The sequence below is a fragment of the Sinocyclocheilus anshuiensis genome, unplaced genomic scaffold (genome assembly GCF_001515605.1).
Source record: "Sinocyclocheilus anshuiensis isolate Anshui unplaced genomic scaffold, SAMN03320099.WGS_v1.1 scaffold1830, whole genome shotgun sequence".
NCBI classification, from domain to species: Eukaryota; Metazoa; Chordata; class Actinopteri; order Cypriniformes; family Cyprinidae; genus Sinocyclocheilus; species Sinocyclocheilus anshuiensis.
The window spans coordinates 223772-250747 of record NW_015546014.1 but is presented as its reverse complement, the minus strand read 5'-3'; the positions used below and the strand labels follow the sequence as shown (position 1 = coordinate 250747).

Below are 26976 nucleotides of genomic sequence, written 5' to 3'. Positions count from 1 at the left end.
CACACACACACACACACACACACACACACACACACACACTACTGAGACGTACCTGTAGGGGATGCTAGAGTCATAATTTCACTGCATTATTGTTTGGTATTCATATATTATTCAAATGTTTTAACGCGAGTAGGTATTTTAGGCATGAACATATATTTCAGTGTTTGCCTTAGGTTAGAAATAAAGATTTTAAGGTTGTTGACCATGATTTTCTGAAGTCCTTTGAGGTAAAGTTACTTTCAGCAGCCATGGACACACATGAACCAAACATCAACTGACTTCTGTAGCGAAGCCACTCTCTTTGTTGAGCTGTTTAGATGGTAGCTTTATGTATTGATTTCTTTTTGTTGTCAGGCGTTCCTGCAGGAGCTCAGTCGAGGACAGGAGAGCGTGACGTCTTTTAATGAACTGTCCAATCAGCTTCTGCAGGAATATGCCGCTGACGACACGCGCAAGGTCACAGAGGTCATGGACAAACTCAACACGGCGTGGAACAGTGTCAATAACAGGTATGTGCTCGCACATCAGTCTGCTTGTGTATTTATGAGCATGTTCATTTCCCTAATCTCCAATAAATGAGAGGAAATGAATCATACACACACACACACACACACACACACACACACACACACACACAGTGTGTCATAAACACTCATAATCACACTAATGTTCAGCATGTACAGATATCACACAGCACACACACTTCTCGACACACAGATCATCATAACATCTCCCTCCATAAATGTTATTGCTGTGGCATGTAATATTGTGGTAATGAATGCTACTGTAATAATATTATGGTAATAAACACTGTTGTTGTTATTATGCTACCACAATATTGCAGTAACATACTGCAGTAATATATGCTACCATCATAAATATTACAGTTATTGCACTTTTAGGAATTTTGCAGAAATGTTATCATGATAATATTGTGGTAATAAATACTACTGCCGTAACTGTGCTCTTACGAATATTGCAGATATGAATACTACGATAAAGATATTGAATTTATACTACTACCATGTTAATTTAGTAATACATTGAATCATCATTATGCATTTATGATTATAATATCAATAAAGGATATAAATATAATGTTGTTATAATAAATACTACCATAATATTTAAGTAATACTTTACCATAATTATTCTCACAAAATACTACTGTAATAATAATTTGGTAATAAATTATGCTTTCATGAATAATGTCAATAAATATTTATAATACTGTCATTATAATATTGTTATAATAGATACTACCATAACAATATTGAAGTAATTATTATGCTCTCACAAAATACTACTGTAAGAATAATTTAGGAATAAATTATATCATAATTATGCTTTCATGAATAATGTCAATAAATGTGTATAATACTTTCATCATAATATTGTTATAATAAATACTACAATAACAATATTGAAGTAATTATTATGATCTCACAAAATACTGCTGTGAGAATAATTATAACATAATTATGCTTTCACAAATATTTTGTAAATAAATGCTAATAAATACTGCCATACTAATATGATTATAATAAATACTACTGTAATATTGAAGTAATAAATATTTCACTCAAAATACTACTTTAAAAATATAGTAACAAATCTTATTGTAATTATGCTTCCACTAATATCACATCAATACATATTAATAAATACTTAATATGATACAATAGTAATAACTAATTAATAAACATTTAATAATCTTGTAATAAATACAACCATATTTGTTTTAATGCAATTAATGCTAATAAATACTTTATAATAAATAGTAGTCTGATATTAGATACTACTAAAATTATTAATATTATTTCAATAAATGCTAACAAATACTACTCCAGTAATATTGCTGTATTAAATACTATTTTGATTATGCGTTTACAAATATTGTGGTAATACACAATGTTGTGAAATTAAATGCTACTATAATTATGCTTTCATAAATACTAATAAATACTACTGTAATAACTGCTCTATTAGATACTACCTTGATTATGCTTTTACAAATACCGTATAAATACAGAGTTCTGGCATGAAACTCTAGATGGCGCAGTCCGATAGGTCTAGCTCAATCTGACCTAATGACATCATTATCACATGGCACAGCTGATTTGGTTCTCTCCTGTATCGGTAGCCAATGAGCTCGCTGCTCAACTTTCAAATATATGACTAGTGCTTGCCGTAGCAGTTGCTGCTTGCTTCTGAAACCCTCCACCTTCCCCAGCTCCACCTGTATAGATCTGCTACGAGGTGATTCATGTATGTTATATTTGCAGCAGCAGTATTTCTTACATGCTCACAGCAGCGTGTTGTGGATGTATTGGCAGTAGCAAGTCTCGGTACTTGCTCTGCCGCAGCAGCAGCGTAGCAGATCTATTCCGCCAAGACCAAATACATTAACATTGTCATGTACTTTACCATGCCAATCCCTCCGAGAGTTGTCATGACAGAAATAAATGTTAATAAATGCTTCCATGATAATATAGTAGTAGGAAATACTATAAACATTGTGGTTATATGAATATTGCATTATGATTGCACACATATTACCACCATAATTAATACTTTGCTAATATGAAGGAAATGTTTGTGTGTTGACTACAGTTGTTTAGATTTTTTCAGCGTCGTTGATTGTAGCGTGGTGTGTTGCACTGGTTTGTGGTCATCAGGGCTTTGGACCGTCAGGCTGCGTTGGATTCAGAGCTGAAGTCTCTCCAAGCGTGTCTCCGTGAGCTCGAGTCCTTCCTCAAGTGGCTCCATGAGGCGGAGACTACAGTCAACGTGTTATCTGACGCCGCCCAGAGGGAGGAGCTCTTGCAGGACTCCGCCCACATCAAAGAGCTGGAGGGGCAGCTTGGGGTAAGAACATGTGCATACTTATATTCCATCAAATCCATTTGGGACGAGAGCCAAATTTGCAGCTTATTTTGGCATCCCAGAAGTTGTGTGAAACCAACCAATCAGATTTGAGCTTGTGATTTTCAGCTAGCACTTGCCAGTTTTGATTTCTACCACTGAAATGCATGAGATGATCAGTGTGTGGACTGCAGGCGAATCTGGAAGATTCGGGAACTAAAGTGCATGTGAACGATATTCAATTATCTCTCCGTAAGTCCTCATTAGTTCCCTCGTCAGCCAGACCCGCAGCATACGTGTAATCAAGGTACAGATCACTTCAGCTGTGAAAGAGCGTGTCTTTCTTCTCTTCTCTCTCCTCCGAGTCTGTGTTTGTCCTGTGAGATTCATACATCACAGTTTGATCTCTTTATCTGCTGTCCACTCTAATCACGACTGTACGCTCTCACTGCCTACTACCATTCAGCAGCCTACACACTACAAATGCACTAAGCACACTAAAACCGACTGTCCCCACTCTAAAGTGTGAAGTCGCACCAATTCATTGAATAATCTTTTATTGTCATGTTGCTTGGCAACAAATGGCATTTTTGCACCCGTGAAGGGCACTGCGAGGACATTTGTAGGGTCAGTTGAAACCAAAGTGAGCAGCTGAATTATTTCGTGAAGGCCGTTAGTGAAGTGTACTGACGATTGTCTCTTCAACATGTGAGTGCAGAGTCCTCAATTCATTCATTTGAAGATTTTAGGGCTTTACAGGGTCAAAACTGCTCACACTTTTGCATATTTTTGTTTATTTATTTGTTTGTTTATTATCATTATTACATGAACTCTGCAAGTGCTGTGAGTTTGAGTCCCATATGATGTGCATTTGATACACATAATGCACCAAACTTTTTTCCCCCAGTTTGTAATGACGACGGTTTATAAATCTGTTGTTATCAAAAGAGAAGCATTTAAAAAGAGATGTTGTCCTGTGGCTTCCTGCCAAAATAAAAGCGTTTGAAAGCAAAGTAAAAAAAACAGCCATAAATAATATTATTTAATAATAATTATTATTATTATTAAATACTTTACAGTTCAGTAGTATACTAGTATATATTTCAATAGTATTGATATTTCTTTGAATTTTATAAATGAATGAATTGATGCATGAATGAATGAATGAACGAACGAACGAATGCAATTAGGGATGTTTCCCCAGTTCGTTCACATGCACTAAAAGTAAAGCCAAGGTTGTGGGTTTGATTCCAGAGTCACAGATTTTGATAAACTATAGAGTTTGAAAATAAGTGGCTTTAGATTAAAGCATCTGCTAAATGCATAAATGTTTAAATCACTTTATTTGACATATACATTTTTGCTTTTTATCTGTTTTCAGTTCAGCTTCTTTCTTTCTCCATCTCTCTTCCACTTCTTTTATTTTTGCCATAATCCTTACTTTGTAGTCACCCATCATCAATTATTTTGTCTTTTTTCGTGTTTCTCAAGAACATGTTCAGATTATTGATTTCCTTACAAGCATGTAAAAGACGCATGTGATGACTAAAGAATGGCATGTTATGAAAGTGTTCAGTCTTGGCTGATGTCTGTGTTTGTTTGACGTCAGTGAGAGTGACATGAGAAATAGACTCACTGATGTCTTTATCATTTCAGTGAGAACTGCTTTCCTATTATTTCCATGACAATAGTGTTGAAGTGCTGGCTGTGACGTAAAGCAGCTGTGTGTAAGAGTGTAGGTTATCATGTATTTTGTTTCTTTTCTTTTCCTTGTATATTTCTGTTTTTTTTTTTTTTTTTTTTTTTTTTGCACAAAGAAAAAAAAATGCTTCGAAAAAATGGCATTTGCTCATCTAGTGCCCTAAAAGTGTACACGAGCTCATGGTTGGCATTTTGTTGTTTACTGTTGTTTGTTCCCCATCCATCTTTGTCACTGTACAACTGAATCACGCTCAAATCACACTGAGTCGCTAGTGGTTAGTGTGACGAGACCGACAGACTTATCAAACTCTCATCAGCCCCCACCACGCACCTGTGACAGCACCATCTCCCTGCTGAACTGTATCTATCTGTATTTATGTTCTACTGTTAGTGTTATCTGTATGCACCAAGGGTCTGAGAGTAACGCAATTTCAATTCTCTGTGTGTATGTGCTGTACATGTGGAAGAATTGACAATAAAGCAGACTTGACTTGACTTGACTTGATCAGGAGACCGAGAGAGAGAGACAGACACAGATCTGAGATGCAAACACTATGAGTGTTTGTTTAGCTAGAGATTGTAGTGTTTCTATCCTCTTGAATGTGAAATGTTGTATTGTGATGTATTTCTGAGTGAAACAGCAGGATTTGATTCATCTGGAATTGATTGGATGGTGAAAAGTGGTTGTTGTATACTATAATGGAGGCAGGTGGTTGGAAGGAAGGGGCTGAAAATAGATTTGTGATGTTGACCTAAAATGAAATTAGAATTGACTCGCTTTACTTACTTAAAGGGATAGTTCACCCCCCAAAAAATTTAAATTCTGTCATCATTTACTCATCCTCTTTTTGTCCCAAACCTGTATGACTTTAATTCTATGGTGGAGCGCAAAAAGAAGATGTTTTGAAGACTGTGTTGGTTGCTCTTTTCCATACAATTACAGTGAATGAAGCTTAAAAAGGACACAAGCACCATAGAAGTACCATGATAGTGGTCCATTTGACACAAGGTTTTATTTACTAAAATCTTTCCCTCCCTCCAACATTTAATCTTTACAACTAGATCATTGGATCATTGAGAACTGGAACAGATTCATGAATGAATCATTTAGATCGGTTTTGTGAACTGAATTAGCTGAATCCTTAAATGGTTCCCAACTCTAAATAAATGAATAAATAGAATTAAATAAATTAAAATAAATTAAATAAAATAGTCAAATTATGGTAATAAAGAGGGAAAAAGTCTACTGTGGTTGCCAGAAGTTCATTGTAAAAGTATGTTGACCGTGTTTTCAGGGTATTAGGGGGGTGACAATTTTGTGCCTGTAAATTTTACAAATCTTTGCCATATCTTTCATTTAAGTGATAAAATGTTAAAGGCGTCATATGATGTTGCTAAAAAGAACATTATTTGGTGTATTTGGTGTAATGAAATGTGTTTATGCGGTTTAAGGTTCAAAAAACACATTATTTTCCACATACTGTACATTATTGTTTCTCCTCTATGCCCCGCCTTTCTGAAACGCGTAGATTTTTACAAAGCTCATCGGTCTGAAAAGCGAGGTGTGCTCTGATTGGCCAGCTATCCAGTGCGTTGTGATTGGCGGAATACCTCAAGCGTGTGACGGAAATGTTACGCCCCTTACCATATTGTGATGATGCCCTGTCCGGCCGGAGCGACGAAACAAAAACATTAAAACCCATTATAAACGAGGCATTTGTTGCATCCAGTGGGGACATAATTACGGATTATAATGATTTATACTGTATTTTTACGCATTGCGTTGCGTCGCGCTATGTAAACATAAAACCATGTCTGCATTTGTGATCGGAGAAATGACAAACAACAAGTGCTACTCTACACTGACTTACACGTCAGTGGCAAATTCTCTAAATATAAAAAATTTACTTACAGTCTGTGAGTCAGAACAGCCGGCACTGTAGTCTACTCTACCAGGATCAGGAAACAGTCCTCCATAAAATGCACTGCACACATCTGAATATTTGGGTTGAAATGTTCTGGAACAGTGTTGTAAATACAACTTAACCACTGAGTTCTAGTCGTGTCCTCTCTGGTTAAGTCAAAGCTATTGTATGGTTTTATAAGCTTTGGAAATTGCAAAAAAAAAAAAAGTTTTTTTTTTTATTAAATTGTTTTATATCTCTGTACTATAAGGATAATATTATGGTGCTTTTGTGTCCTTTTGGAAGCTTAAACCTGCAATTAAACTTGTAATTGCATGGAAAAGAGTGACCAGCTTATTCTTCAAAATGTCTCATTTTGTGTTCCAACGAAGAAAGTCAGTCATACAGGTCTGAAATGAAATGTGCTCAGAATCTTCATTTTTGGGTGAGCTATTCCTTTAAGGACGTAAATGGGGTCAGTATTGATTTCATGTTAGCTTTGTGAACGTTTGTCGTCAAGGGTCATCAGAAGCGCAGAATGAGATAATGGCACTTTCACACCGCAAAAGAGCGAGTGGTTTCCATTTCGAATCATTACTGTTCTACTTGTGTCTCCCTCATTTCTCTGATGTGTCTCACTGCTCTAATTCTCTGTCTCTCAGGAGATGTGCTCTCTTTCAGTAAAGTGTGTCACTCTCACTCATTCCCTTTATGAAATTATACACCCTCTCGTTCTCATTCTTTTGGCGCTGAAAGAGACACTCCGTCTCTTGAACGCTCTCCGGAGTTTCTCTCCGTCTGTTGTATCAACCCTTCCCTCCCCCCTCTCTCACAGCATCTTTCTCTCCCTCGTTCATTGTCTTTTTTGTCGTTCGGTGTTAATTCTCTCTCCATGACTCATGTTTATCGCTGGAGAGAAGCGAGTTCTCGTTGCCGTCTCAGTCCTGACTCGCTTGAGTGTGCGCGCGCGTGTGTGTGTGTGGGACATGTTTGTCAGGGCTCGTCACATTTCGCTCGGCTGGTGGTGGGGGATATGTGAGCGTGTGTGAGTGTGTGTGGCGGTGAGGATGCGTGCTCGCAGACGCTGGCAGTCGTGTGCTGGCAGAGTTAAGATGATGGCTGTAGTTCGGACGTCTCTGCAGAAAGTGGTGGTCTTCTTACACCGGCTCCAGAGAATGGCGATATCCTCACCACGTTACCAGAAACTGTGCAAGGTCAGTGTCTTGTGCACACACTCGCTGAAGCGCTTTCATCCGATCTGTGCTAGTTTACGGTAGTTGGATTTAGTTTGGTTTGTCATGAGTTCTGTTGAAGTTCTAGTTAAACAGTTTCTTGGATTTCGTCTCATGCTTTTTACTTATTTTTTTGTTGTAGTATTTTTTTTTTTCCAGTGAAATCCTTTACAATAATCTTTTGTTGAATTTATATTTCATATTTTGACAAAGTCTTGTTTTAGTGCATTAAAAATAGCACAAGTTTGCAATTTATAATGTTTAGTTCTGTTCTTTATACCAAATGGCAATATTGATAACTCGTACAAACCACATTCATAATCGGTATGGACATTTGAATGGCATTGATTTAATTATCCTTGATGAATTTGGATGTGATATCTTCGAATAGCGTGCAAGAGTTTGATCAGTGATGTAGTTTCCAGCTGTTTATCGTGAGATGACCAGAAAACCTGTCCAAACCACATTAGAGTGGGAGGAACATTTAAAAGAAGTTAATTTGATGTAAACTATTAGAGATGTTAAAGGATTCCTGTTAGTAATATCGTGTATGAGTGATGCTATGTTTAGCTGCTGTTAGCGTGAGCTGTCAGCAATCATCCTTTGAGTGTGTGTGTGTGATAGAGATTAGAGAAAGCAACAGCTGTTCTGATATTCAGTGTTTAGCTGAAATCCTCACAGGATTTACACACACAACACACGGCGCTGCTGAGAGATGGAGAGCTTTTTAAACAATAGCGAGTTCATCTTTGTGTGTGTGTTTGTTAAAGAGACAGCAGCACGTGGCAGTGTCGTGTGTGAAAGTGAGACTGGGTCTCTGTTATTGTAAGATTACGGAGTTCGCACCTCTGAAGTGGATCATATTCAGCACTTGTTTTTGGTATTTTAATTTTTTTTTCACGGTTTATTGCGTTATAAATGAATGCAGTTCGGTAATTTAGCATTTTCACCCTCTTTCTGATCTTTTAAATATAAACAATTAAGCAGGCTGTTTTTGTTACTGTTTTTTTTTAAACTTCCATATGTAAATGAGCGCTATTGTGATTGGTTAATCAATGTGTGCGGACATAGTTCACACTGTCGTTCAATCGGAGCTGGTCCAGCTGCTAAATGCTGATTATGTGGTAATGTAAAATGTAATGTAATGTGCAGTTATATATTAATATAAATTCAGGGAAGATTTAAAGGGATAGTTCACCCAAAAATGAAAATTTGATGTTTATCTGCTTACCCCCAGGGCATCCAAGATGTAGGTGACTTTGTTTCTTCAGTAGAACACAAACAAAGATTTTTAACTCAAACCATTGCAGTCTGTCAGTCATATAATGGAAGTGAATGGGAATCACGGCTTTGAGAGTCTAAAACATACACAAACAAAACCAAATTAAACCCTGCGGCTCGTGACGATACATTGATGTGTAAAGACACGAAACGATCGGTCTGTGCAAGAAACTGAACAGTATTTATGTAGTTTTTTACCTCCGATTCACCGCAATGTCCGAACTGTCCTGAGTGCGTTCACGTCTGATTTGTGAATGGTGGAATGTGTCACATACTACATCCAACCTAACTTAGTAGAACAAACAAATCCTGTTTTCATGATGTAACCCCTTAAAAAATCAACCAGCCTCAAGAGTCAGTTTCAAGAGAGTGAAAGAATTTAAAAAATAACATGAAGAGGTGAGTTTAAAAGGAAAATAAGGAGAGAAATTAGATTAAGCTGCGCATTATACAGTCATTTAGCAGATGCTGTTCTACAAAGTGATTTACAGTACATTTATAACAGGAACAATCTCACTGAATTCACCTGAGTTTAAGTGTCTCGATCAAGGGGAAATGAAGAAAGGTGGAAATGTTTAGGTACCTTATGATTTGTTTTGTTTCAGTCAGATTTCTCAGTGGCTCCTGTTTTTAACATGGACACAAATCTTAGTTTGTTTAATAAAGTGTCAAATTCTGTGCAAGGGTTTATAAAAAAAAAAGTAAAATCATGCTCTGACTCCGAGTAGAAACAGTAAGAGGTTATAAAAATCTTGTATCCAGGACGGCTCTGCGGCTTTCCTGCTATGTAAATGAAAATCAGTATCAGAGCGACCATAAACTTTGTGGCTGTCAGTCAGCATGCGTCTCGTTTTCTGCGGTTTTCATCTTAGTTCATGCAGAACATGGTTGTTGTTTTTCTTAAAGATGTTGTAAAATAAAGATTGCTGAGCCTTTTTGTCCGTGGCTATTAAACTTCTGAACGCTTCCCTGTATTTGATGTTTTCACTGGCTTTTATAACGCTGCAGATGTGCTGCCCATGCTGTTTTTGCAGCGTTGCACACTGCTGTTTTGTTTTGCATTGCGTATGATTTTTCAGTTAACTTAATTATCAGTAATTAACTCTAAATTCAAAAAATTACTCATCGGTTCATAAGTCCCATATGTGAAATCCATCAGACGAAACGTACACACTCCATGAGCACCAGCTCACCCTGAGGAACATAAAGTACTCCTCACTCGATTAAGCAGCCCTAGACCAGATGGAGGCAGTGCGGTGATCGTTTAAGCGTCCCTGGGCGGGCGGCACTGCTGGCTCTGCACCCTTGGGATGGCATCAGTCATTCTGCACTCCATTACTCTCTCCTGGGAGGCATCCATCTTTTGGAGATCATCCGAGCCTCCAAAGACCTGCTCTCCTGCACCACCTCCACATGTGTGAGTGTGATGAATTTGTCTGGTTCAGAATGAGCCTCAGTTCTGTGTTTCTGGCAGTTCCACATCTGGCTCCAGATGGTTCATTTATAATTTAATTCATGATTTTCTTCCAGTGTCTGAGTGGCATCCAGCTGCATGACTGCAGAAAGGTCCCATGTGTGAGCAACCTCTCACATGATTCCTTCTCTTAAATAAACTTGGGATATCACTTTTAACTTCATTTTTTATGATGAGGAACTAATTGTAACTCAATTATTAGTTGTCCTTCAATGTGTGATAGATATTTACACTAATATACTTGAAATGGAAGTCGAACCCAGTGGTTTCCAACCACGTATCTGGAGGCCCCCCGATACTACACACTTTGCATGTCTTCTTAATCAAACACACCTAATTCAGGTCATCAACTCATTAGTAGAGGCACCAATATCTGAAATGTCCAGATGAGTCGGACAAAGGAGACATGCAAATTGGGCAGTGTTAAGGGTGGCTCTAGGAACATGGTTGGGAACTACCGGCTTAACAGGCAAGTGTTCAGAAATATGAGGCTTTTGTTAAAGTACTGTCCTGCAGAGTTTAGCTCCAACCCTAATTAAACACACTTGAACCAGTTAGTCAAGGACTTACTAGTCAGGTGTGTAGAAGCAGGTTAGAGCTAAACTCTGCAGGACATTGATCCCCCTGGTGCAGGATTGGACACCCCTGGGATAAACTGATCGATGAATCTCCATTGTTAATTATTAGTATAAATTTTTACCCGCACACATAAAGAGCATACATAACTAGGACTATTCATTCATCTGACTAATCTATTAAGTTATCAAAAGTTATGAGGGTTGCCTGGTGACAGGTGCGATGACAACTGTGTAAGCATATGCATGTTTTTACAAGAAAAGCCTCTTCCAAACATGCAAAAATGTATGTTGGAGGCGACTCTAGGAACATGGTTGGGAACCATTGGAATAACAGGCAAACATTCAGAAATATGAGGCTTTTGTTAAAGTACTTGACTCAGTCTGTCTGTGTAAAATTGTCCAATTTGGGACCAGTTTTTAAGGTGGATGAACTGATGTAAATCATCATGTTGTGGTGGGAGTACTCTTCTAGGTGGATGAACCAATGAAAATGGTAGAGGTGCAATAGTACACAAAAAGATTTTTCTGCAGCAGCTCACTCTATATTGTCCCATCCTGAGATGACATGCATAAGAAAAGTCTCTTGCAAACAACTTAAAAAGACTGGAGTTGTATTGATGTTGTGTAACAGCAACACTCCCACCCCTCCAAGCAGGTACAGTTCTGACCACCTCTGTGTTCCAGAGGCATGATAACCCTGGACTGGGCTACTTACCGCAACCGTGTGTGCTGATTCAGAGGTTTTAAGATAATGGTGCATTAGCAGTCTGTCATGTTACACACATACAGACTCTGGCAAGCACACACCAGCCTCTTTCACACGAACTAATCTCTCCTTCTCTCCAGTGCGCACACACATTGTGAGTCACGGCTGCTCCTCCCCTCACTTAAAGCACATTTGGACTGATGTCCATTACTGAGAGCCTGAGTGGAAGTGCTATATTAGTGTGTGTGTGATTGTAGATTGGACCGTGTGCCAGAGTGAGATCAAGATTAATCTGCATTTATGAGTCGGATCATCAAAGTTTGCCACATTTTAGGAGAGAGATGTGTGGGCGCGTTCATAAATCTCTTCCGACATTGGGTGATATATTGTATGTCCTTGGCCAAAGTTGTCTGGGTGTTGGCTGGTTGTAAAGGCTCCTCGCCTCTCATATCCAGTCTTCTTCCATTTCTCATTTTCTTTCCCCATGTCTCGTCTCTTCTCGTCCCACCTCTCATGTCCTCTAATGTCCTCTCAGATCCTTGTTCCTGTCATTTTCACTCTATTCCTACCTCCTCTTGTCTCTCCTCTAGTCTTGTACTCATCTTCATCTCTTGTCTCTCCTTGTCTTCGTGTCCATCCTCTAGTTTGTTCTCTTTGTTTCTCCTCTCGTCTTTTCCCTCTCTTTCCCCTTATCTCTGCTCCCTTGTCTCTCCTCTTCTCTTTCCTCACCACATGTCTCCTCTTGTCTCTCCTCTTCTCATCTCTCCCCTTTTCTATCCTGTCCTCATCTCATCTCCCCTCTGTCTCCCTCTTTTTCCCCACCTCATCTCATTTTATATCTCCTCTAGATTACTTTTTCCTCTACTTTCTCTTCTCCCTTATTTCTATTCTTATATCTTGTCTTTGTCTTTCCCCCTTTCTTGTCTCTCCTTTTCTTTCATTTCATCTGTGTTTACATTTCCCCCATCTCTCTTCTGTCCTCTTCTTCACCATATCTTGTCTCTCCACACTTCTGCTTTCTTATGCTTGTTTCTCACACTCTGTTTTGTCTCCTTGTCCTGTCTCTCCATATCCCCATATCTCCTGTAACCTCACATCACTGCTGCAGTCCCTCAGCTAACATCTTGTCTCTCTTTTCCAGTCAACTGTCTTAGTTTCTCCTCTCTTCTCCCCTCATATCCTCGTCTCTCCTGTTCTCTGTCCTCTACTGTCTCTCTCCTCCTTTCTCCCTGTCTTCACTTCTTTCCCTCTTGTTTTGTCTCTCGTCTTCCATGTCCTCTTCTCCCCAATGTCTCGCCTCTATATGGTCTGGTGGACACATGTTGATGGAAATCACTTGTTGTTGTTTAATTTCTCAATCTCTCCATCTTTGAGTGTAATTCTGTCTTCTCCTGATCAATAAGAGCCTGTCACACACATCTTCATATACATACGTGCTGCCCACCATCCCCAGCTCCGCTGATCGATATGTCCCACTCTCATGAACAAAGGCTCAGATTTCCATTCGTCTATTTCTTTCTGTGCAATCCGAGGCTCTGGGATAGTAGTCAAGGCATGACATAAAGGAATGATAGCTTTCCTCATCACACTCATTTGTTTCAAAGCTCTGTCCATCTAGACAGCACCTCCTTTATCATCCTGAAGGTCTGCTTATGGGTCATGTCTCATATTTGATTTTTTCATTTGTCTCCTCTCTTTTGTAGCCGTCTTTCCTTTCCTTTCCTCTTGTCTACTCTCCCCTCTTCGTCTTTTCTCTTGTGTGATTAATTCAGCTTCAGTTCCACACATTTGTTTATCTTCCTTCTATACATGCCTGTGTGTAAACCGATTATTTTACACATTGAAAGACAAAGAGCGCTTCATGCATTCATAATTACGGACTGATGCCATTTTAAGAGCAGAACATTCACAAATGACTGAGTTTCTCCCTTTAGTGTATTGCTTGCTGCACCAGCGAGTCAGTGAAGTGGTTCAGTTCTATATCCATTTCTCTCTGTCTCTTTATTTTCTTTAGCCAGTGCATTTCAGGTCTTGCTGTAGCAATTTCTTAACAGTCTGAAAATAAAATGGATAAAAAAAAACAAAGATTCATTATTGCACAGAGAGTGAAATGCTTGTGGATAAATATAGAAGCCATGTTCTCCTGGGCACAGAACCAGGACTAAAGTCACTAAAGACAGATAAATATCCTTCGCCGGACCTGCTAAATAATTAATGTATGACAGAGAGCAATGAACAAAGAAGGATGTGTGAAACAAAAGCATTCACATCACACACACACATATACAGTGGTGTGAAAAAGTGTTGGCCCCCTGATAGATCTCAATTACTTTCTTTCTCATTTGTTTCTGAATTTCTTTGGATCTCGGCATGATGTCTAGCTTTTGAGGATCTTTTGGTCTACTTCACTTTGTCAGGCAGGTCCTATTTAAGAGATTTCTTGATTGCGAACAGGTGTGGCAGTAATCAGGCCTGGGTGTGGCTAGAGAAATTGAACTCAGGTGTGATAAACCACAGTTTTAACAGGGGGGCAAACACTTCTTCACACAGGGCCATGTAGTTTTGGATTTTGTTTTCCCTTAATAATAAAAACCTTCATTTAAAAACTGCGTGTTGTGTTTACTTGTGTTATCTTTGACTAATATTTACTTTGACCAACACTTTTTCACACCACTGTGTATATATATATAAGGATTTATAAGATATAAGGATTTCCTGGCAGGGACTGTTTGAGGTTCCTGTCTGAGTGTTGTATAGATCAGACATAGTTCAGACCCTCTAAACCTCATACACTTGTCGTTTCCATTGGGAATTAATGTCAGGACTGCTAAACAGATAGGACCAGAGATGGGATTGACCTCACTGTTCTGTCAGATTACTTTCTCATTCCTATTGATCAGATATTGATCGGATATCGACCAAGTCCTTACCGCACAGGGCTTTTGTAAAGCTTCGCCCACAATTAGCATGCTGGTGCTGATGTTCTACACATACTAATATACGTCGGCCAAATTGTTGTTGGTTTGGACCATAAAGCCTCATAAATCTCTGAGATTAAAAGCTTTATCGAAAACCAAATTAACTCTGTGACCCTGTCACTGTATGTGAAAGAGAGAGACAGCAGAATATATGTGGTCTAAATCTACTTCTTCTGACACCTCTATCCCGTAATTGTATACATAATGTTTTAATTATATAACCATAATTATTCTTTATTTCAGTGGGTTTTTAATGTATTAATGTGTTTACATAGTGGTTCCCTGTCTTCGCCCCAAGTTGCTGGGATAGGATCCAGCATCCCCATGACCCTATGTAGGACGAGCGGTTTGCTGTCCTATCCAACTAGTCTGCTAACTCTGGCTGTAGTTACTTCAAGTTGTGCTTCTGGAGGGCCACTATCCTGCAGAGTTCAGCTCCAAACACACATGAATCAACTAATCAAGGTCTTCAGGTTTGCTAGAAACTTCCAGACAAGTGTTTTGGGGCAGGCTGGAGCTAAACTCTCCATGACGTTGGCCCTCCATGAGCAGATTTAGACACTCATGCTCTACTTCTACTTTTGGCATAACAAGTAACTCTAACTCTACTTCTGTTAAGTACCCTAACTCTACTGGGTCTCCTTCTAGCTGTATCTCTGCAAACTCTACATGCAACTGTGTATTTATATTAGGGCTAGGTTTTGACACAAATTTCACGATTCGATTAGATTCTCATCATCTCGGCGCCTACACACTTGATTCAATTGGGAAGAGTGTTTTTCTAGGATGTGGAATAGGGCTGGGTTTTGACACAAATTTCACAATTCGATTTGATTCTCATTCACAAGCTTGCGATTCGATTCGATTACTGATTCGATTCAATATCGATTATTTTGGATATATATCAGTTTCAGTACATGCCAAATTTCCTCAAGGAAAAAAATCTCTCAAATAAAATATAGGCCTACATGAGAGTCAGTTGGTACTACATTACTATAATATTGAAGGTTAAAACTGACTGATTTGTTAAAATTATACGTAATGAAGTTTTAAAATAAAGTTACAATTACATAAAAATATTTCTACTTTACGTGACATTGTTTACAAGCCGTTATATTGACGTCTTTGCGCAGCTGAAACACTGATTGAGTGGTTACATGAGACAGGATACGGATTGTAAAGTTGTACTCTTTCTTTTAACTTGACTTCGGATGTTTAGTCATGTTTATTTTGTGCTGAAACTGGTATTAATGTGGAGAAGATGCTCCGTTGACGTGCGCCTCGCGCTGCCACGTCTGTTGAACTGAGGCGCTACAGCGATCTGTCACTCCACATTAAACAGTGCCAAAACGGCATTTATTGTTTGAATACTGCAATACAATGGACAGAATTTAAAATCTGAGACTTTGTTTCATATTAAAAGTACCAGAGCACAATGCTTATTGCGATATATTGGATGGGAGGTGCCCATTAATGTTCCGTCCATTAACTGAAAACAGGCTTGACTAATCGATTCTTGCGATTTAAGAATCGATATTGTTCCGTAAAAATGAGAACCAATTAATATCGAGATATCGATATTGTTTACCTAGCCCTAATTTATATATGCATAATAAATGTACACAGTACACACACAAATATTATGTAAACAAAAACTTTTATTTTAGATGCGACTAATCGCGATTAATCATTTGACAGCACTACTGTGGTCCTCCATGAGCAGAGTTTGACACCACTGCTGTATCTCTGCCACCTTCTCTATATCTAATGTCTCTACTTCTAACTCGAATTCTACCACTTTTTATTTCATCTCTGTTGACTCTGTCTAGCTCTACCATTTGATCTCTATTTACTCTACATATTCCATAATGCATAACTCCTCCTGCATTTGTTTGTCAGCTCATTCTCTCATTTACGTCTTCTGTACTTCATCCCCCTTTGCCTTTACTTCTTTCTTTTACATCCTTTACTTCTACTTCCCCATTTTCCACCCAGTAAATGTCCCACATTCTCATGTAAAGTATTATTTTGGTTGGTTATGATATAGTATTTTTAATCTAAAGTATGATATCAGTGTGAATAGACTTCAGCAAAGAGTCCCGAGGGTCTGTACTGCATGTGCTGGTGTGTGTGTTGTGTATATATTTAGAAAGATGTCAAGGCCTGTTGAGAGGGAGTCTAATCAAGAGTTCTGAACGCACTCTACTACTATGTCACTCATTGGTGCATCATGGGAGTTTGCTGTCATAAAACCGTCTAATTTTGTTATTTTTTTGATGCTGAATACAAATGACTTAGAATATATCCTCTCTCCAGACACACACACACCATACACAAGCACACACTTTCATATATCTCTGAATAGACTGAGGAAATCGCTCAAATATGTATTTTGAATTGAATTTCTTGCAACAATATTCCTACACATACTGCTTTCTTGGAACTGGCTTCCAGAAGCAATGCAGGCTGTGTGTGTCAGGTACTCTTTTTCTCTCTCAGCCTGTCTCTATTTTTTGGCCTTTCCTGTCACTCTCTCTCCCATTCTTACAATCATTAGGAAGACACTGTTATGCCCCGGAGTGTTGTTTGGTACATCATTTTCTCTCACTCCGATTTTCTCAATCTCAACGGTTTTAAACTTACTGAAAAAAAAACAAAAAAAAACTTTTTAATGGCATTGGCAGTGTTTTGGAAGAGTGCAAACAGCCGCTTATAATAATGTCGCTTCCTCTGAATTACACACACACACGCTCTTTCTATCTAATCACTAAGAGCGTTTGCATTCAGATAATCCATCCTACTTATTCAGGGTCAGTTCGATAGTGTTCTGCTCAAGGTGGAGTGGCAGACACAAGCAAGCTGATCTTTGATTAGATGTTGTTCGACTGCAGTCTCTTACAAGACAAGAACACACACACACACACACAAACATGTATACTACAAGCTTATTTTCTGTTTTTGAACCAGTATGTGCATAGGTGGCAATCATACTTGGAGATAATGCTCTGTAGTTGCTCTGAATGCTTTTAATGTTATATTTGGGATGTTAAATAAATTTGCTCATCCTTGACACCACATGCTTCCTAAACTGCTGTGAGTCCAGTAGGCATATGACTGTATCAAATTTTCATGTTGTGATTAATTGCTAATGCTTTTATCACGGTATACGGTATTATCACGGTATTGAAATTAAGTTGCAACAAAGTGTTGTCATAAAGTATAACAGGTTTAATAACTTTGTTCTTATAACAAAAATAACTAAACATTTACATACAATAAAGTAATACACAAAAAAAGTATAAAGTAAAAAATTTTACACAGATTAAAGTGCAAAGGAATTATAAAGTAACACTTTACAATAAGTTATCATCAGTTAACCTTAGTTAATGCATTAACATTAATAATGAGCAATAGCTACATTTAATACAGAAGTTATTAATCTTTGTTTAAAAATACAACCATTAGTGCAATAAATAAGAGTTGCAACTTTTTATTTTAACGTGTTGTTAAATATTGAAATTACCTAAGATTATTGAATGTTTTGAAGAATTTTTCATTGACAGTTTCTTTACTAATAAATTAACTAATGTTAATTAATAGAGCCTTAAAGTAAAGTGTGACCAATCAATAAAGAATCAAAACATTTTCAAACAATATCTAGGGCATGTTGTAATCCAGATTAAAATGTAATTTTTTTTTTTAAGTATTAAGTATTTGGCGCTGTGATGGACACTACTGCAAATACAAAAATCTGAATGGCTATTTAAACCATTTAAATACGTTTCAGAAAGTAGCGCAGCTTTACAGGGTTTCCGGGGTAACGGCTGCATTTCTGCTGCTCAGCGCCATCTGCTGTCAGAGAGTGAATGTGCACTTTCATTCAGTGCGTCTCTCGCCATGCGCTTCTCATCCGTGCTGGTTAACATCAGAGAGTGCACGTGTCTTTCAGGCAGCATACAGCGGTGTTGTGCATTGTGACCAGTTGATGGGAAAAGTATTCTTAGAATGCATTAAAAAAATCTGAATAATTTGCAATAAATAATTATTCACAGTATTTTGAAGTGCCCACGATAACAACATCGTGCATATTCAGTACCGTGATATATCGCATTACCAAATACCGGCACATGTGTAGAGTCCAGTGACATTTTTGGCGATGGCTGGCTGGTTTGACTTGGACAAGTTGGCATTTGTAACGCGATGCATCGTTTCTAACACATTTGCATTGGTAAACAATGATTTATTTATATATAATTATTAGCAGATGCGCTATACTTTTATTATTTTGAAAGTAACCAGTAATTTGTGACCAATATTTTAGACTGATTTCTCCTCTCTAAACTGTTGCTCAAGCACGTTCTCTCATCACCATTTTGCGACTAAGTCGAGCTTGTTTGATAGGTCTCAAAATCGGATCATATTGATTGTATTGAATCGTATTGCATCGCATCGGTAGCTGCTTGTATTATTAATGTTTTGAATCATTGGCTATGCATCGAGATGTGAATCGCATCAGCCACAGTTATGGAGATGCGCATCTCTAATTGAGAAATATGTTTAATGTCGAATGAAGTGTATTTGCTGTACGAATTTGAAAATATTAATTATACATATTGACCGTGCATTTAAATTAGCTTGGTTATTAGAGACTTGGTGTGTTATTTGAAGACTAGTTCTCAGATTCAGTTTAGGGTTTATTTTCCATTCAGGTCAGATGGCTGTTCTGCTTCAACTGAGCTATGTTACTTTCTGTTCTATTCTGATCTATTTGAATGTCCCTGCCTGATGATGCAACAGTTAGGTTCACTGTGACATCATAATCAAAGCATTGCCATGGTAACCACCAGCTCTTTCTGACCCCGTAAAGCGATCTTGTTATATTAACACACTGGAATGTGTAATGTGATGTGATGGTGGCCCTTGCATTACCGGAACTCATTAAAATATCATAGTGCAGACAGTCATGACGCTAATTAGCTCACTCACAGCAGAATATTCCACTGATGTTAAAACAGACTTATTAAAATGTGTTTGATCAGATCAGGTCAGATCAGGGCAAACGAAAGAGAGTTTAATAACTGGCCTCTTAGTTACTCCTAATGATGTTATGGAGGATGATGTTTGGAGAACTAGTACTATTTTAGTTGCTGGACTTTTATGTATATATTTCCCCCCGAGGTGCACTTGTGTGTTTTTGATCCAAAGAAAGTATGAACTAAATGAACAATTTTTTTTTGTGCTTTTCAAGATGTAAGAAACCCAATCTGTTAAAATTTAGATTAAAATGGTCAAGTAAAGTTGAGTTTGTTTTTAAGAATTAGATATATTAGGAAAATCTGCAGAGCAGTAGGTGCTACACACTACCATAGGCATCATTGTCATGTGTATTCATCTGTCTGATAGCAAAAGTTGCAGACATTCAGAATGAGTCCGATTCAATAAATGTTCATTTTTTCACTGAGAAGGAACTTCTGAGTTTTGAATGTTACATTGTTTTCATAATACAGTGAAGTCTTATATCAGAGGATCAAGGACCGTTAGATACCTTGAGTCTCTTTAAATAACCGCTGTGGAGTGTGATGGAAAATAGGATTTGTGTGTTTAAGTAATGCAAGTCTACCTTTTTTGTGGATACACACAAATACACATACTCTGTGCATTCCCTCGCTGTACATTCCCTCAAGTACAATTTTGCACTTATACACGAAAGCCCTTCACCATTATAGTCATGTTAATGTTGCGCTCACACTGAGGCTCTAAACACAGAAATCAGCTTGACTTCTCAAAGTAAAATACACTCTGAACACCAATTCACTCAGATGCAATAGCACACTTGATCTGCTGAAGATATTTCAGTGGATGCTTTAACATGTTTTCAAATCCTTTAGGCACAGCTCAGCTATACACAGCTGACAACACTGAGCACTGGATTGTGATATTCATGCATTAGCCTCACTGACTAACAGCAAATCAGCAGTAATATTAAATATACATCAAGACAATTAATGATCTCATTTTAGGCCATTTTAACATTGTCACCATTGGCCTTAATTATGCCTGCTCCTTAAAATAGCTTAAATTAGTTGCAGAGTTTAGCGACATCCTCTTTATCCATTTTTCACACGTTGGGCAAGCCGCATGCTAGTTTTAAAAGACTCAGACTCACAAGTGCACACAGGGGTGGAGTTGCTTCATTAAATCACAGCGCTGTTGTCAGAGAATTTCGCTGTAATTTGTCGTCACATTTGCCGACGTGGTGAGATGAGATAATGAATGCAGAGTGACTGCGGAAACTTCCAGGAATCTTTTGTCAGGACTGTCCCGCTGTCTGTGAGTTTTCCGAGGAGGAGCAGGAGATTCGGGGAAGTGACACATCTCATCCCCTAGTGAGGGAGGATCAAAGACAAATCAAAACGGAGCAGATCAGGTGACAGAATAACTACACATTCAGAACTCTGATCTTTTCATATTGCATGTGTTTCGCTTTCTAATTTTTTCCCTCTAGTTTATATCAACTCTATGTAGTAAGTTTATTTAATTTTTGGCGGTTAATATATTTTCAGTTTTGTTATTTCTTGCAACATCAAAGCCAGGAGACGGAAATGTTGCCGTGTGCAAAACTCACCGCTGTCATAGAGCATGTTGAGTGGTTTATAAGGTGTTATCTGTTCTTCAATATCAGTCTACAGTATATATTAGCGATTAACCAATATGGATTTTTTTATGGCCAATACCATTATTTTAGAAAACAAGGTGGCTGATATAAAGCTGATTTATATTATATTACACTAATTAATAACATAACATGCATTGCTGCAATTCAATTTTGATTTATTTTACATATTTACTCAATTAGAAGTAATGGTAACACTTAAAGCCTTTATGTATAATGCATTATAATTGCAGTATAATTGCGTTTTAATGCAGTAATTATGCCTTGTAATGCACCTTCTAATGCATTGTACAAGCTCATGGATAATTGTAACCACAGTTAATACATTATATAATGTATAATGAACATTATGAATAATTATAATGAATTATATCCTTTAATAACCCTTTATAATGTGTTAAACATTAAGGCTTTAAGGAAATTGTTACAGAAGTGATTAAAGGTGGGGTAAGCGATTTTTCAAAAACACTTTAGAAAGCTGATTCGGGCCGAGTAGCAAAACAAACTTGTAGCCAATCAGCAGTAAGGGGCATGTCTACTCATGATGGGGACGAGAGAGCGTTCAGTGCACGGGACGTACATTAGCGAGCCGAGCGACAGAAAGATAGATAGAGATGGCGGATTAAAAAAACAAAAGAGGAAAACATCTGCGGAACAAAAGAAGGCTTAAGGCAAGAAGGCAAGAAATAGGACCCGTGTAAATATCGAATCAGGTTTCCAGCGCTGGAGAGAACTCAAGGAGCGGAAGGCCTGCGATCGGACGCCGAGGTTGCTTCGTTTCTTCTCGATAGGTGAGTAACACCGTGTCTGCGCCGCAACAGCTAATGTCTGTCTAGTACACTGGATGCGACAAAGCGACCGTTGAAAATCATTTGAAATTTGTGTCAATACGTCATGAATAGAATGCAGCAGCAGTTTTCTGTCAGGGATTTGTCGTGTCATGCCGTGCCGCACGCTCAGTGTAGACCATAGATAGTGTCTGCGCCGCAACAGCTAAAGTCTGTCTAGTACACTGGACGCGTCAAAGCGACCGTTGAAAATCATTTGAAATTTGTGTCAATACGTCATGAATAGAATGCAGCAGCAGTTTTCGTGTCTTTTGTCGTGTCGTGCCGCATCCAGTGTAGACCATAGATATGTATATATATCTATGGTGTAGACAGCATCACTGATTATAATGAGTTCTATAGTATTTGTCGCTTTGTAGTACTGTGTAGACACAGTGTAACATTGGTTTTGCTTTGTTTCACTGAACTAATCGTTGCCTGGTTTGCGTACGTATGTGTGGGGCGGAGCTATCAAAATAGGGGCGAGACCCTTTTGGGGTAGGGGCGTGTTTGTTTGGGTGATTTCAAATGTCAACATTGCCTACCAGAAATCACTTACCCCACCTTTAATTGTAAAATTAATGAATGTGAAAAAATACATTTTGATTGAAAAATTATTCTGCAAAAGAAGCAGATTTGTCCTTAAGCAACTTCTTAATTGTGTAGTCTTATTATAAAGAAATTGATAAAAACATGACTAAAAAGGAAGTAAACACTGTAGCCGACAATGCACTCAGTAATCACTGGGACTCTGGGAATCACATTTTCTAAAATAAATGCCAGTTAACGCTAATTTTACATACAGTGCACAGTGATATGACATGAATATGACACTGCATATAGTGCAGCATAGTTTGAAATCAAGGATTTAAAGATTACATTTGTATCTGCACTCAGGCATTATTGCGTTGCCAAAATAAAAGTCTCTTCCTTGAGAAAATAAAAGCTGCTTCAGAAACTTCTTGGTTAACAGAAAACTTTGTCAGCAAACGCATATAATTTAAAAATGATAAATATTGTCCTAAATATTGGCCTTAATGTATACCAGTCAACCACTATTATGGATTTTTGTATTTCTGTTAATTTTGTTACGCCATTTAGAAAAGTAACAGCTGCATCCATTTTTGTCTAAAGCACACACATTGTGGAATAAGTTGCAGGCTAAAGTTGAACATTTAGGGTTAGGAGTCTGTTCAAATCGTGCACAATAAGACCATGACATTTATTTAGGAAATAAACAGCTCTCTGTCCATGAGAGGTGGAATTAAGTTAAAAACCAGCAGGTCTTGTCTTTCAGAGGTCATCTTCTGATGTGTTTGGTTCATTTCTTTCAGCTTTACTTCTTTTTATGGTGCTTATTTTTTTAGGCTACCCATTCAGTCCGACCTTAAAGTCTTTTCCTGTGCCTCATTCATCTCTGTTTCTCTCCATGTGAGCTTTTTGTGTTTAATGTGTCTGTTTAGCCGGAAGCCTCTGAGAGGCGGAGAGATAGAGGCAGTATATCAGAGGCGGAGAGAGACCTTGTGGCGATGTGACAGCATCTGGTCCTCAGCCGTGATTTAAAGTGTGTGTTAGTGTCAGTGTGGTTAAGTGACCCGCTAGATCACATCTCTATCACACTCCACAAAAACCATATCACATGTAGCATGACATACGTGCATTGCTCCAGCTGCACGTGCTCGTGTTTCCTTTCTAATGCTGTCATCATGTCACCGTATGAGTGATTATATACCATAATAGGAGTATATATCATAATATAGTTGCTGCAAATCAACTACATTACCAGTCAAAACTGGTTGAAAATTTTAAAGAATTATCCATTTTATTTGATCCAAAATTCAGCAAAAGCAGTAATAATGTAAAATATTTTTTATGATTTAAAATAACTGCTTTCTATTTGAATATATTTAGAAATGTAATTTATTCCTGAGATCAAAGTTGTATTTTCAGCATCATTACTCCAGTCTTCAGTGTCACATGATCCTTCAGAAATCAGTATAATATGCTGATTTGCTGCTCAATCATTTTTTTTTAATCAATACATTCAATCAATCATTACACATAAATTCTCTTGAGTGCTCGTGTCGTGTCGGGAAGTGCATTAGCAGATGGGCGGTACTTCTGCAGAGTTGAGTGCTAGCACTGACACACAGACGCATGCAAATGTTATTGGAATTGAACTCTGTAGGCTTTCTTTGCGAGCATGCGTCATTGATTTTGAATGCATTTAGATGTAAAAGCAGATCAGCTACATAAAGCATGTTTAGTCCATTTGCTGTCTAATGGAGCAGAGAGAGAGAGAGAGTTTCCTCCTCTAGATGGACTGTAACAGTATTTGAGGGAAGATTGCTGACCGCGCTCAACGAGAAGTGATCTCAAACCCATCACCTGACCTTGTGCTCAGCACATCTAATATCTCTGGTGTCCCAGCAGCCCGCTGTCATATGACACTGTGTGTTTTTATGACAAAGCTTTTTGTTTCCTGAAAAAGACTCGCTCTTCCCATCTGCTCCTCCTCTCTTTATCTAGCTGCGTTTTTAATTTGCTGCTAATATGTCAAACTCCACTGCAAATCCCACTGAACTTATGAATTCTCAGCACTTTCAGTAATGCGCCGGCCATTAGGAGCGCTCGCGTCCAGATCCAGCAGCTGCTGTTTGTTGGGTAATCTGGTTTGGGTTGGTTTCTTGGCAGATTCATAAAGGCACCGTGGATCCCACCGTTCAGCCAAACCGGCTAATTAGGTTCATTAAGTTCTCTCTTTCGTACATTAGCACCTCTCTCGCTCTCTCAGTTGTCTGAAGGCTTGCCTGTTTGAGAGATTGCTTGATGTGAAAGTGGTTTTTGCAGGTGGTCTGGGGTCCTGCGGTTCATCTGAACTCATCTATGCTTCACAACTGATATGAAAGCTGTCCATCATAACTCACTGAAGTGAACCGATATTGATGACATGTAATCGTCTTCTCTCGAGTTGGTTTGTTGGAAAAGTGTTTTAAAAAAATCTCATGTAAATTTAATTGAACAATATTTGAAGACATTAAGATTTTAAGTGCTGAATAAATAAAAGCATGTCTTGAATAAATGTATATACATACATTCATACATACATAAAAATATCACTTTCAAATTCTGTCAGAAAAAGAAATCTGAAGTGTTTAAAAAATCTCAAATGTCAATTTGTAATTTATTTTTTTAAGTAAAGATTTAAAAGTTCTGAATAATAATAAAAAAAATCTTGAATAAAATAAAACAATTGCAAATATGCATACAATAAATATTTGATCCAAAATTCAGCAAAAGCAGTAATAATGTAAAATATTTTTTATGATTTAAAATAACTGCTTTCTATTTGAATATATTTAGAAATGTAATTTATTCCTGAGATCAAAGTTGTATTTTCAGCATCATTACTCCAGTCTTCAGTGTCACATGATCCTTCAGAAATCAGTATAATATGCTGATTTGCTGCTCAATCATTTTTTTTTAATCAATACATTCAATCAATCATTACACATAAATTCTCTTGAGTGCTCGTGTCGTGTCGGGAAGTGCATTAGCAGATGGGCGGTACTTCTGCAGAGTTGAGTGCTAGCACTGACACACAGACGCATGCAAATGTTATTGGAATTGAACTCTGTAGGCTTTCTTTGCGAGCATGCGTCATTGATTTTGAATGCATTTAGATGTAAAAGCAGATCAGCTACATAAAGCATGTTTAGTCCATTTGCTGTCTAATGGAGCAGAGAGAGAGAGAGAGTTTCCTCCTCTAGATGGACTGTAACAGTATTTGAGGGAAGATTGCTGACCGCGCTCAACGAGAAGTGATCTCAAACCCATCACCTGACCTTGTGCTCAGCACATCTAATATCTCTGGTGTCCCAGCAGCCCGCTGTCATATGACACTGTGTGTTTTTATGACAAAGCTTTTTGTTTCCTGAAAAAGACTCGCTCTTCCCATCTGCTCCTCCTCTCTTTATCTAGCTGCGTTTTTAATTTGCTGCTAATATGTCAAACTCCACTGCAAATCCCACTGAACTTATGAATTCTCAGCACTTTCAGTAATGCGCCGGCCATTAGGAGCGCTCGCGTCCAGATCCAGCAGCTGCTGTTTGTTGGGTAATCTGGTTTGGGTTGGTTTCTTGGCAGATTCATAAAGGCACCGTGGATCCCACCGTTCAGCCAAACCGGCTAATTAGGTTCATTAAGTTCTCTCTTTCGTACATTAGCACCTCTCTCGCTCTCTCAGTTGTCTGAAGGCTTGCCTGTTTGAGAGATTGCTTGATGTGAAAGTGGTTTTTGCAGGTGGTCTGGGGTCCTGCGGTTCATCTGAACTCATCTATGCTTCACAACTGATATGAAAGCTGTCCATCATAACTCACTGAAGTGAACCGATATTGATGACATGTAATCGTCTTCTCTCGAGTTGGTTTGTTGGAAAAGTGTTTTAAAAAAATCTCATGTAAATTTAATTGAACAATATTTGAAGACATTAAGATTTTCTCTCTCTCTCTCTCTCTCTCTCTCTCTCTCTCATTTTAGGAGTGATTGTCGGACAGCCTCTCCTCTAATCTCTGCCCTTTTCCCCTTTGAGACAGAAAGAATCTTAAATGTTCTGTTCTGGTCGTCGTGGAAACCCTCTCTTATCGCCTGATTGGCTGTACAAATGTCCAGTGCACCACCCGTCTGCTCCCATGAGACTGTATGTGTGTGTGTGTGTGTGTGTGTGTGTGTGTGTGTGTGTGTGTGTGTGTGTGCGA

General features: G+C 38.1%; 1 protein-coding gene across 1 annotated transcript in view; it reads left to right on the top strand.

The window, feature by feature from the left end:
• LOC107698511 (utrophin) overlaps nucleotides 1-26976 on the top strand; it is a 275871-nt gene that overhangs the window by 120223 nt on the left and 128672 nt on the right. Inside the window, exons 48-49 of the mRNA XM_016499536.1 lie at nucleotides 355-509; nucleotides 2679-2868. Coding sequence (XP_016355022.1) covers nucleotides 355-509; nucleotides 2679-2868 — 345 coding nt within the window. The remainder of the gene's footprint in view (nucleotides 1-354; nucleotides 510-2678; nucleotides 2869-26976) is intronic.